The 14,345-nt window shown below is 36.6% G+C and overlaps 1 protein-coding gene across 1 annotated transcript; it reads right to left on the bottom strand.

Annotated features, from left to right (window-relative positions):
- Nucleotides 1-1,403: 1,403 nt before the first annotated feature.
- Nucleotides 1,404-5,874, bottom strand: LOC122997388 (ovarian cancer G-protein coupled receptor 1-like). Its single transcript, XM_044373485.1, has 4 exons — nucleotides 5,728-5,874; nucleotides 4,325-4,512; nucleotides 3,719-4,190; nucleotides 1,404-1,640 (listed from the first exon to the last, which is right to left on the bottom strand). Exons 1-4 carry the CDS (start codon nucleotides 5,872-5,874, stop codon nucleotides 1,404-1,406), a joined length of 1,044 nt encoding a protein of 347 aa, XP_044229420.1.
- Between the last annotated feature and the right edge of the window lie 8,471 nt (nucleotides 5,875-14,345).

The raw sequence follows: 14,345 nt of genomic DNA, 5'->3' as shown, positions 1-14,345 counted from the left end.
TTTCCAGTTTGTGTTATTTTTGTTCCCACCCCTCTTCTGTGAAGACCCGCCCTCACTGTGCCTCTGATTGGCTCTGACCCTGATATTCTTACCCTAACCCTAACCATCTCACTCCTCTTCTGCATTATGTCTATGACCACTTTAGAGCACACAGTTATGCTCCGTGCACACTCTAGATATGACAGTTTGTGTCTATGACTGCTTCAAAGGGCATGTTTTCACTCCATGCAGGCTCTACATTGGATGGTTAAAGTCTCTAACCGCTTTAGAGTGCATAGTTCTGCTCCCTGAGTGCTCTAGATCAGACAGTTCACGTCTCTGACAGATACATTTCATACTAGTTTATTATCCATGTGGATACCCAGGTACTTGAAAGAGTCCAACTTTTTGTGTTGAGGGTGAGATGATGTTCATCACACCACCGTAAAAAGTTCTATATTTTAGACTTATACATCTGGTCCTGGACGTCAGAGTTATTTAGCATAAGGGAAACAATGTCTAGGGAAACACAACAAGGGAACTTTATATTAAAATTAAGATATCCACTTGATTTGATTAATTTGGATGGCTGGCACCTCTCTGTAGGTTCAGATAAACATTTGAATCCATTTTTGCACAAAACATGCAGAAATCAATGACTGTGGATTTTGTCCCCCATTACTTACATTGAAAGCACATTAGGAAGGGATCTTCTAATGGTCAGTGTGAACAGGAGGAATGATTACAGCGAGCTATTTCAATGTTCATTTGAGCAACTGACTGTTGTTTTAAGACTCGAAAAAATGTCAACATATCCTTCAAGTAATATATGGTGTTATTAAATGTTACATGCTGAACTAAAATCAACAAACAATAGTCTGGCATAGGTCCTGGGATTCTCCAGGTGTTTAGTGACCATGTGCACTATACTAGTGATTACATCATCAGTTCCTCTGTGGTGTCTGTATGCAAATTGGTATGGGTCTAACTGTGGGCCTTCCTCAGACTGCAGGTTGCTCACCATAGTTATTTCCATACATTTCATCACTTCAGGGGTCAAAGCAGGTTTGACACACATTAGCATAACAATAGCATGCATAATAGATGATAATTAATTCTTGTCATATCTAAGTTAAATTCTTGTTGTTTCTTTTAATATTCAACTCAACACTGATGTTAACAGACAGGAATATCACTCAAATAAACCTCACAATATTTTACTCAGAGCAAAATCTGCCACTTGTTAGTTTGATATTGGAAGAGTACGATGAAAGCCAACAATGGACGCTGGATATCTGTATTAGACACTGAAAAGGAATAAAACTGACATTTTGCAGCCTTGTGGCCTTTTACACGATCATGGCTTTCAAAATAACTTCTTGACTTGTATGAGTGTCCTGTTGGATCTCTGCAGTATCAGAGGTTTAGAAACTATAAATCTGATAGTTATAAAAATCCGTCAGGTGGTCTGAGAGTAGCCCCGCTGTGGTCACCACGAAACAGCTAGGGTGAACCGACAGGGCGCACAGTTCGCTCACTCTCATAGCTGAGGTCAGCGCAAGCAGCAAAGCTGTTTTGAATGACAACGCCTTCAGAGAGGAGTGCTCCAGAGGCTCATAGGGATCACTCACTAGGGCCTCGTGCACCACCGGCACATTCCACTGGGGGGCAGAGACAGGTCTATAGCCAAAACTCTCAGGAGGAAACAGCTGCTGCATACACTTTAACAATAGCATGAAACAGCTGCCTTTTTAGGGTTGAACATTTCCATGTACCTTATTTGTACATCACTTAGGATAACTCACTCCATGGCCATTTAACCTATACATCTAATCAGTTATATGAAGGTATCATTCAGGCTGGATGGAAATATGTCATGTAGCTCACATTAGCCTGTTGTGCTTGTGGCTTTTTAGTTGTTTTTTTTTTTCATATGAGCAGACAATCAGGACTGTTTGTTGCTCTAAATGAGTTTTTATCCTTCAGGTTAGCCAAAACTTTTTCAGTTCTGCCATTGCAATGCACATAATGTGTGCAGAGTTGATGAAATTCAGTCACAGTAATGCCTAAAAAGTCAGAGAGAAAACTTTAAAATACAAGATTTCAGTTCCAAGGGTATCTGTGGACTAACCAAACAGGTATTTTGGGCTGGAGAGAGTAAAATGACAGATGTGTGCTCTGAATGGAGTTGAAATGACTCAGTACTTGTTTTTTAAACTGTTCTTTAATCACATATGATTAAATACTTTTTGTATTTAATCTCTTTGTGTACACTATCTTTTGTGTACACTATACAACTTATGAAATAGGAACCTTAAGCTCTTAGCAATCGCACATTATCATCTTAATATGCATGTTTTTCTTTATAAAGTGTCACCCTGCAGAAAGCCAAAGTATTTAAAGACATTCTGGGAAATATGTTTTTGTTGGATCTCTGCTGTTGCAGTGTCAGCTGATTAGTGCAACAGTTGGTAATCAACAAGTTATAGAAGGGGGAAATGTACAATAGGCCTCACTACTGTAACTTATATTGAAAAATATGATATAATTTCTGCTCCACATTATTATTTAAAAAAGTATGAGAACTTAACATGAATAAATATACATTGGTAATTTGAAAAAAAAAAGCAAAATGCCTCCATGGTATTACACAACAGTAGAGTTGTGCTATATGATGATATATACAAGAAACAATCAGCAGATATTTTGTTGATTTGTAGGGTTTAATTCACATAATTAGTAAAAAGGAAACATTCTCATCTTTTTCTAGAAACATATTTTTATAGAATTTCCAAAAAATTTACAATTTCTTATAAAAGTACTGCGTATAATAATATAAGATGTTAACAGTATTGCCAAGCCATAGCATGCCAACCACAAAACCCCCTAAAATGTAACTTATATTAAATAACAAGAAATAAATCATATGTTGTTTAACTTTTATGCATAAAAATACCCCCCACACACAATAACAGACATATATGGTTATAAGTAGGAAAAAAGTAACATATTATAATGTGTATGAGAGGCTAAAGAAGAAGAAAGTCTATAGACTTGATATGATGCTCTCCCTGTAGAAATAAGACGGAGTGGCAGCTATAATAACAGGGTGATCATGGTGTTGAACAGCTCTGTTGATCAACTAATAATATCTGGTTTGCTTCTTTGATTAAAGGGGACATAACATGCACATTTCCAGGTCTATAGTTTTATTCTGGGGCTCCAGGAAGCTGCCCCTTGGCAGACTTAAATTATGAATATAAATGACAGAAAATCACAAAAAGCATGCTATGTCCCCTTCAAAGGATAATAATGACAGACATCAACTTAACGCACATTTGTTGAAGCCCTAACAATGAACCAGAAAAAGTTAACCTGCATGGACAAACATTTCCGACAAACCACTTCTCTCACAACATAATCAAAACAATGTTTCCTTTTCATCTACTTGTGATGGTCACACCACTGGCTGACAACAAGCAGTATTAGTAGTTTTCTTTGAGCATAACTGACACAAACATTTCAACATATGATGTGGCACAAAGTCTTTTGTTGTCATACAGCAAACACTTTATTTATCTCTTTTTTGCTAGTTTAAGTGTATTTTAGTTAACATTCAGACACATTACAGTTAATATCTGTTTTCTCCCTTTTCTTTCTCCCTCTTTCTCTGCCTGCATGGAGCTGACTGTGTGCATGTTGTTGTCTTTCATACTGATGATCTGCTGTTATCATCACTGTCCATTTTGCAACAACACAGAGAGGCCAAAAGCTTGTCTATGGCCCCTTTCCTCATGAAAACATACAGAATCAAGTCTGCAAGAGGACTGAATCTGAGAAGAATGAAAGTCAGGCTGTTGAAGGTATAATCATAAATGGCTCCTTCCACCAGGAGCCAGATGATGGTGGGTAGAAACAGCAGTGTGTAGGTGAGCAGCACCAGGACCAACATTCCCACAATTCGTCGTTTTTCATCAGGGGAGACCGAGATGGCAGCAGACAGCGATTTGAGGGTCCCACCCAAAAAGAATATGAGCAGCGGGAAAGGAATGAGGAGAGAGACAGCGACAATGATGAATGGAGATACAAAGAAGAAAAAGAGAATAAGGACAAAAACAAGAGGAAGGGTCCAGACCACGACACAGACTGCAAGAGAGCTCTTGATGGTTCTTCTGACGTGGTACCACAGTGGCCATGCGATGACCAAATACCTGAAACACAAGATACATAGTCTACCATCAGATACAGAATATTCTTGACTTTAAGGAGCTTCAGATTTATATGGTAATATAATGGTCATACACATGGAAGTAGCTAATAACATACAGGATAGACAGATAGCTACCTTTCCAGGGCGATACAGACCATGAAGCCAACACTGACCATCACACCGAAGAAGTTAATAATTAAGAAGACTACATAGATCTTAAAATCCACAGATTTTGCCACTTTGTGGATCATGTAGCAGAATTGAAAGATGTCAGAGATGAGGAGGTTGATGATGAAGATTGGAGCAACATTGTTATTTTGCACCTGCAAGAAAACATTGGTAGTAATAAAAAAAGCAGCTGAAAACATTTTCTTTTTTTTAAATTTTCATTTAGAACCTTTGCACAAAATGTGCAAAAATACAAGTGGATTGAATTCTGCATAGTGATAAATATGTCATTTTGCTCTGCACAGCAATTGCAGTCAGAAATATTCATGCATTGGTCAATGTGTCATCAAATATGACACATTGGCCAATCAATGTTACAAGACTCAACAACCTCAAGAGTCTACAGCTATGCTAACTGCTCTGTGAGGCTGTACTTAGGCACAGTGGTCCATTGAGCTAAATGCTGATATGCTCACAATGACAATGACCATCTTAGTTTAGCGTGTTAGCATGCTAAAGACAGAGTGATAGATATTGATTGTCCTCATGGGGAAATTTGGTTAAACTGTGCATTATATGTGCCTCTAAAACATAGACATATAAATGCATACATACACATACATACAACGATTTCAAGCAGAGGAAAATACTTATATATATATCGTAATCTGGTGATTAGTGGGCAATGGAATTTAAAACCGCTTTGTTGTCCTTTATATGCAACCAGATGGGAGCAGAGTGAAAAATTCTGATGAACCTGATGACAATTTCTTCTCTTTAGTTAATGAAGTTAAGTTAATGATGCTGTTAACTTCACCTTAAGAGAAGCTGGAATGGAACTACACATGTTAACTGCATGTGTTTAAGGTCCAAGTAGCTTAAAATTATAGGTCATTACAAGACTTCCTTCCAGCCCCCATGCAGGATTGTGACAGCCCTCTCTCTTTTTCTCTCTTTCTCTCTTGCTTTCTTTCTCTCTTTATTTATCTACCTCTAGTTCTCTCCAGTTACACTCTTGTCATTTTCTTCCAGGAGTGGCAGGCTAAGAGGTCTGTCATAGCTGATCAGCTGCACCTGATGAGAGAGTGGCCCAAAGGATATAAAAGGACTGCTGGCCCAGGAGTCTCTCTCTTTCTTTTCAGCTGAACAGCAGCACCCCGTCCACATGGCTTTCACTTTAGATTAGTTTGTGTTGAACTTCTGTTTCTTTACTTTTACAGCCAACATTTCATGCATCCACACACCCACTTTACACCACTGATGACTAACATTCCCATATACACATGTAACAGGATGAAGATTCTTTACAGACAGACTGTATGACAGACACATGACCTAAAATTAATAAATCTTAGTCATAAAGTACTCACCTGGGAATAAAGAGAGTAGATGGCCACTAGAGTCAAAGGGAGGCCGATACTAATGATTATGCATGTAATCACACGCTCAATATTTGGTTCAATATTATAATTATAGTTGGATGTGACATCGCTGTTAGAGTTGTAGAAATCTTCCATTCTTCAGAGTGAAACCTGTTGTATGAGAGATCAGGTTATGGAAGTTTTTTAATATCTACATAACATTGTTAAGTGACATCACTAAAGTCTTGAGGTGCAAGTTCACACAAATACAGTGTATATTATAGCCATAAAAAAGGTGTCTTTGTTACATTTTCTCCTAATAATATTTGTTCAAGGCTGCATCTAAAAATTATTTTCATCATTGATTAAGCTGACGATTATTTTCCCGATTAAATGATTAACCTTTGAGTTTATAAAGTGTAGTGTTTTATACACTGTAAAAATGGCACTCATGATTTCTTTGAGCCTGCGGGGATGTCTTCAGCTTACGGTTTTTTTCTGACCAACAATCCAAAGCCTGAAGATTTTTTAATGTACTGTTGCATATGACAAAGAAAAGAAAATCATAATGTTTAAAAAGCTGAAACCAGAGAATATTTGGTCTTTCTGCTTGAAGAATGATTGAAACAATAATTTGAAACAACAATAAAGCAATAAAATAGCAATGAGAATAATCGACTAATCATTGAAGTTCTATATTTCATCAAAAAATAATTTGTCAGATAATACAAGTCCTTGTGATGTATATAAATATTTTTACATGATGATGTGAGGTCATTACTACAGAATTTCATACAGTTATTTCAGTAATTTAAGGTACAGAGACATTGGTCTAGGATGTTTTGTCTTCTGCACTTGACATCCCACCAGTTGAATAACTCTGTGCTCTCTGTTTTTGGACAAGGAGGTTTGCATGTCTGACCAAACCATTTTATGAATCATCTGCATATTTTATATTTTGTTTATAAATTGTGCACTCTGACTATGTTTTGGAGTTAGCATGAAAATAAATTAGAGGAAACAAAAATACAATCTTCTTGTATTTTTGGAGAGAAAGCATGTTGTTCAGCTGGCCCTTTCCCTAAAGCCAGCCCTTTCTCTAAAGATTGTGAACTCAAACTAGACAGCTTTATACCTCTCCAGAAGCAAAGCTAAAAACAGTCTGGTCCCTAAATGGACACTTCCACAAACCGTTACACCTTCTTACAAACAAGTATGGTCTCTAAAACAGTAGCCTTAAGACAAAGATATCTCTAGCTAACCCCAAAGGTCAGCAAGCAACCCTCAGATAGAAACAGGTTCAAGAGTTCAACTAGCCTAGGAGTAGGATTTCTTCACCAACATGTGTCCCCAAAATGACGATGACATTACATCACATTCAGTTGATAACAAACATTGACTCCTTAGTTTGAAAACATTTGTAACATATATACAAAAGATTTATAAAATGATAACCTACTATTCAATTTTCTTTCACACATGTCATCCCCATCTCTCTCTCTCTCTCCACATTTCCTGTCTGACTCTACTGTCTCCTCTCAATAAAGGATAAAATGTACCAAAACACCAAAAATAACCAACAAATAAAACAAACAAACAAAAGAAACACTTATGGGATGGAATCATTAATTGACTGTAATCTATCTTGGTTTGTGTAACTCTATCCCTCTGTTAGACTTTTATTTTTTATCTTATTTTATTTCTTTTCATATCGTCACAGCAGAGGAAACTCTTTTATATCTCAGCTGTCATCAAAACTGCAAATATCACTATAAATACCACTATGTGGATCAATGTTGGCTCAGAACATACAGTAAATACAAGAAATACAGAAATATAATAATGAATATTTGTTTCTTCATTCTTCTTTATTTAGCTCATTTTATTTCATTCAAAATAGTGAAAAGTTCTGAATGTTATTATCTTTTTAGTCATTTTCTCACCTTTTTTTGTCTTCGTTACACAACTTTTACACATCAAAATGGTATTTACGGGAAAAAATGCAAATGAAATAAAACACAGTTGGTTTAACCACAGTATTCTGTACACCTACAGTCCAAAGCTGTCTCCTTGTCACAGTTTGCATACTCATTATCATGACTGATTGCAGTTCTAATGTCATTTTTACAATCTCTACATATACAAGTGAAAATTGTCACAAAACTTACCTCGAAAGCTGCAAGACCAGACCTGGATGAGTTCCCTACACAGAGGTTGATGTTTGGTCCTCTGCATCCAAACAGTCTACAGTAAATATGGTGAGTGAAAGCACTGAAACACATTTGTGATTAACTGATCTCAGATCACATCACTCTCTGATTGGCCAAAAATATGTAACATCCTCAAAGATGTCACATACAAGGTTGTGGTTTTATCTTCCTCTGAGAGTTTGAACTTTGTTGTGAAAGTAACTCAGAAAAATTTCAACATTTCAAATGAAAATATTACAAAACTCAGCTTTCATCACTTCTTCTCTATTTCTACTCGTCTTACTTTCCCACAGTTTTATTATTTATTTATTTTACTGTATATTTTATGACACAAAAATACTTGTTTTTCTCACATGTCAAATTTGTATAGAAGGGAAGAGAGGGAGAAACTTACTGGTTGGACAGCAGTAAACTGTCACTGTTTGCATGTTCATTTTCATGACTGTTTGCATCTCTGTTTCCTTGTTTTGCATCACTAAATTCACAGTTTTTATGTGCTACATAATATATATAGTGACACCATTATTGCTTCTACACTGTATGACAGCAAAACAAAAAAGAACAAAGGAAACACACAAAATTCACTTTTGAAAGCTGCAGGATCCCAACCTGATTGAGTGGTGAGTGAAAGGAAGGATGTGTGATGATATCGTTCAAAGGAAGAGCTGGCGAAGTTCTTGTTTTGTAGACGTTTATTAGACGATGGCCATCGGGTCCATTCCATATACAAAGATGGTCTGGGCAATGTACCACTGTCGATGCACAGCTTATATAGGGTTACACATCTGTATCTTATCATATGAATAACATGTTTTCCAGGGGCACTACCTCCGTTGGGAGCCATCCATCAAGTGATTGACAGCTATCTCACAACATATTATGTGTCACCACCTGCCCACATCTGGAACCGTTCCAAACTTAACCATGGATCCATTGTTTGTATCTAAAAGGCCACCCAGAAGGGCTATGCCATTTTACCCAAGGTGTCATACAGACCAGGGAATGTTTCTGTCACACGTCCAACATCCAAAATCAGTAAAATACATAGGGTCATATAAAATCATACTAACAGTGAGTATGAGACACAGGAGGTTCCTCTACTTAGACTTCTAAAGAAGAGAGAAGTTGTACTATTTCAAGATTGTTTTATTGGCATTCTTGCTATAAAGCATGCAGGAGCAATTAAAAAGACATGAATATTAGGACAAAGGTTAGTCTCATTCACCTGGTGAATGTTAGTACAATATTCACTCCTTTTTTTGTTCTCTACCAACTCCTGAGGGAAATATCTGGATCTTTAGCTGCTAAATGCTCCACTATGTTCACCAGCTAGTCTACAGCGAGATGTCTGTTGGTGCTGAGCAGGTAGTGTACAGTGGGTTTTTAGGGCTTTTTCTCTGATAACAGCTGCCTGCTGTGGCTGAAAATGAAGCTATAAGAGCGCAGAGAGTGAACCAAGAGGGTGACAGATAAACAATGAGCTGAAACTCTCTATAAAGCTTCGTAAAGCCGAGGAGAGCTGCAGAGATGCCGATAAGTAATGAATGAGTCGTTAGTATTTTATGCCGTTCAGTCTGGTTAATCAGACTTCAAAATAAAATTAATCTGAAATTTGTCCCCAAAAGTAGCCTTTGATAGACACACACACACGCACACACAGACACAGATACACATCTCCTGTTCCCCACCTGTATGGCAGTATACATCTCATGCTTTATTTCTCACATTTCACACGGTTTTTTAGCATCTAATAATCTCTGTTCCTACCAAAACCATTATTTCCATGATTACAATGTTCCCAAAAGTTTCGCACAAACATGCCGACAATGCACAAAATGGAACTGGAGAAAACATGGGGGCATGGAGAGGAACGCAAAACCTGATCATGAAAACTCAACTCACAAATAAAAGTACTGTGAACACATAATGAAAAGCAGCAGGAGTACTACTACTGCTATCATTACTACTACTATTACAAATAATAATGATAATTAAAGTAGGGAAATACAGCAGGACTAACAGGAAAATATAAACATGTTAAAGAAGTTCCTGCTGAAAATTGTATTTATGCTAAATAGTAAAATACTTCAAAGCTTCCTGGTTACGTGCTGCTGTTCCACCACTATGATGTGTTAAATGTATCAGCGACCACAGATTATCTGCTTCTTAAAAGCCCCTGTACAGCAGTTTCAGGAAACTTATTGCACATCTAACCTCTTCCCCTTTTTTTGCTTACTTCAAATACTTATAGACAATTATAGTTATACTTATAGAACTGTTTGAACTGTCCACTGTTTTGCCTGCTGCTGGGGCTGCTTCGCTGAAATTTCGTAGGGGGCACTATTCAGCCAGTTTGCATCACTGATGGAATATTGTCATGTAGACGTGTTCAGGCCGGGACTCTTATCAAACATGTAAAGTTTGGTGCAGACTGGAGCATGTACAATAAAGTTATAGCAACTTCCTCTGTCATGGCGAAGCATCAAATCTCAATGGTGCGAGGATGAGAATTTTCTGCAGGGTGAGACATGTCTGTCTTGCTCACACCTGTGGCATCAAAGTTATGCAAGTTTTGGGCCCATTCACTTGAATTTCAATTAGTAAACAAAACTTTTGATGAGTTTGTGTGTAAAACAAATTAATTTCCTAATTTTCATCAAGTTTATTTTTAGAAAAGTAAAGACTTTTAACCCACATGACCTGGTGAAAGTTTGATTGAAATGTGTACTGTCAGATGTGTAGAGACAATAAGTAACTGCAGCTGGACACAGGAAAATACTCATATATTTGAATGGAGAGTGTGAGCGAACCACTAGGTGCTTGGGCCCGAATAAAGGAAAAACTGCAGTACAGAGCTACAAATTTTAGTTTTGATTTTATTTTTCTGCAGCACTTTATCACTAAACTGTCACTCTCACTCAATGAGCTCCATTCAACCCCCACACCCCCTCCTATTCTCTCTCTCTCCTTCTCAGTTGGAGAGGAGAATGTCACTCTTCTTGTGAAATATCTTCATAAATCCCATGACTTTGGCCAAATCCTACATTAAAAATCACATTTTTTTGTAGGAAATTTCATCGGGAATCCATTGATACAGGTTTCAAAGTGGTCAGACTTATAGTTTAGACATCAGAACCATTTGTTTGACACAAAGTCCATGCCTAGAGATGGCCTCCCCATAGGTTTACATCGTAAGGTGTGATGTGGAACTACAACTTTCAGGGCTAACAATATCTAAACTGTTTGAGTTCTTACAAACAACTTTTGTTCAGCACAGTGTGATAAGTCATGTATTCAAGTTTGAAGCCGATACCATTAACGCCCTAGGAGGAGATAGCGTTTCTTGGGGGTCCAAAATTGGTGTATCATTTGATTTATTATAAATGTATTAGTTTAATTAGTTAAATTCCTCTCAGGGTTATTGTATCTCTACATACAGGAAAACTTGATAATTCTTTAAGTACCAGTGAATACAGTGCGTAGATAGCCAGTAAGGTCAGTAGAAAACGTATTGAGATCACAGTCCATGTAATCACGTGTAAGAATGTTGGAAAATCATTTTATAGAAAGACAAACTCTTCAAACACGTAGTCATACAGGGTGTCATTGTAGTCAAAGATGTAGTCGCTGTAGAACGGTGCCGTTCTTCACAGTGCAACCTGTTGTTTGTAATAACAAAAGGCAGCAGGTTTGTTAGCATCTACTAATCTCTGTTCCTACCAAAACCATTATTTCCACTATTACAATGTTCTCCAAAGTTTCACACAAACATGCCGACAATGCACAAAATGGAACTGGAGAAAACATGGAGGCATGGAGAGGAACACAAAACCTGATCATGAAAACTCAGCTCACAAATAAAAGTACTGTGAACATATAATGAAAAGCAGCAGGAGTATGTTTTTAGCTATATATAAGTAATGATAAATATGTAATGTACATATATATATATATATATATATATATATATATATATATATATATATATATATGGACGGGCAGTAGTGCATTTGGTTATTAACAATAATTCACAATTATCATAGATAATTATGAATTATGAAAATAAGATATTGTTAACCTTAATCAATAATTTGGGCACCAACTGTTGGATCTGTGAGGAACACAGTTGATTATTTGCAATAATTATCAATTATCAAGGAAAATTAACTAATTATGACAATTAATAGAATTATTATTATGAATTAACAAATACGGGGCACCAACCGGAAACCGGGACCAATAACCAAACAAGGTAGTCTCATAAAAGGAGTTCACCTTGAATGTGGCCGATTGGCCAAAACCACACTGCATATGTAACATCCTCAAAGATGTCACATACAGGGTTGTGGTTTTATCTTCCTCTGAGAGTTGGAACTTTGTTGTGAAAGTAACTCAGAAAAATTTCAACATTTCAAATGAAAATATTACAAAACTCAGCTTTCATCACTTCTTCTCTATTTCTACTCATCTTACTTTCCCACAGTTTTATTATTCAAAATACTGTATATTTTACTGTATATTTTATGACACACAAATACTTGTTTTTCTCACATGTCAAATTTGTATAGAAGGGAAGAGAGGGGAAACTTACTGGTTGGACAGCAGTAAACTGTCACTGTTTGCATGTTCATTTTCATGACTGTTTGCATCTCTGTTTTCCTTGTTTTGCATCACTAAATTCACAGTTTTTATGTGCTACATTATATATAGAGTGACACCATTATTGCTTCTACACTGTATGACAGTAAAACAAAAAAAGTACAAAGGAAACGCACAAAATTTACTTTTGAAAGCTACAGGATCCCAACCTGATTGAGTGGTGAGTATGAGACACAGGAGGTTCCTCTACTTAGACTTCTAAAGAAGAGAGAAGTTGTACTATTTCAAGATTGTTTTATTGGCATTCAAAGGTTAGTCTCATTCACCTGGTGAATGTAAGTCCAATATTCACTCTCTTTTAGCTCTGTTTTTGTTCTACCAACTCCTGAGGGAAATATCTGGATCTTTAGCTGCTAAATGCTCCACTATGTTCACCAGCTAGTCTACAGCAACTGTCTGTTGGTGCTGAGCAGGTAGTGTACAGTGGATTTTTAGGGCCTTTCCTCTGATAACAGCTGCCTGCTGTGGCTGAAAATGAAGCTATAAGAGCGCAGAGAGTGAACCAAGAGGGTGACAGATAAACAATGAGCTGAAACTCTCTATAAAGCTCCGTAATGCCGAGGAGAGCTGCAGAGTAGCTGATAAGTAATGAATGAGTCGTTAGTATTTTATGCCGTTCAGTCTGGTTAATCAGACTTCAAAATAAAATTAATCTGAAATTTGTCCCCAAAAGTAGCCTTTGACAGACACACACACACGCACGCACACACAGACACAGATACACATCTCCTGTTCCCCAGCTGTATAGCAGTATATATCTCATGCTTTATTTCTCACATTTCACACGTTTTTTTAGCGTCTACTTATCTCTGTTCCTATCAAAACCATTATTTCCACTATTACAATGTTCCCAAAAGGATCGCACAAACATGGCGACAATGCACAAAATGGAACTGGAGAAAACATGCAGGCATGGAGAGGAACGCAAAACCTGATCATGAAAACTCAACTCACAAATAAAAGTACTGTGAACACATAATGAAAAGCAGCAGGAGTACTACTACTGCTATCATTACTACTACTATTACAAATAATAATGATAATTAAAGTAGGGAAACACAGAAGGCCTAACAGGAAAATATAAACATGTTCAAGAAGTTCCTGCTTAAAATTGTATATTTGCTAAACAGTAAAATACCACAAAGCTTCCTGGTTACGTGCTGCTGTTCCACCACTATGATGTGTTAAATATATCAGCGATTATATCAGTTTCAGGAGAAGTTATTGCACAATTTAACCTCTTCCCCCTTTTTTTTTTTTTTTTTTTGCTTAATTTGAAAAAAATGCAGAACATGTGGGGGTAATACAAATAATGATAGTTAATAAAACAAAATAATGAAATTAGAAGTGTTACTGTCAGACGATGTTGTGTCTGGTTACTACATTATTCAATAATTCCAAATATAATGTTCAAATTCCTTGAAAAAAAAAAAGAAAACAGTTTTATCTCAGAAAGTTTGTAACCGTCTATATGAATCGTGGCTCCAAAGAACATATTTGGGTAATACAGAGAATAATTCTTTCCAATGTGGTCAATGATAAATAATTAAGTCAATAATAGTTTCTTGTGTGATAAGAAAGAGGAAAAAGGACCATGAAGTATTTCACAACAAATTACAGGAGTGAAAACCTGCTGGGTGATGGTAGGAGGAAGTGACACTTGATATTTCTTATGTTGTTGTTTTTATATTCTGTTTAGGTTGTAAACAGTATGAAATGTTTTCGTTTTAAGTTCTTTCATTTGACAAATGACTTTTT

Source organism: Thunnus albacares, chromosome 14 (assembly GCF_914725855.1).
Source record: "Thunnus albacares chromosome 14, fThuAlb1.1, whole genome shotgun sequence".
In the NCBI taxonomy this organism is placed as follows: Eukaryota; Metazoa; Chordata; class Actinopteri; order Scombriformes; family Scombridae; genus Thunnus; species Thunnus albacares.
This window is presented reverse-complemented; position numbering and strand designations above follow the sequence as displayed.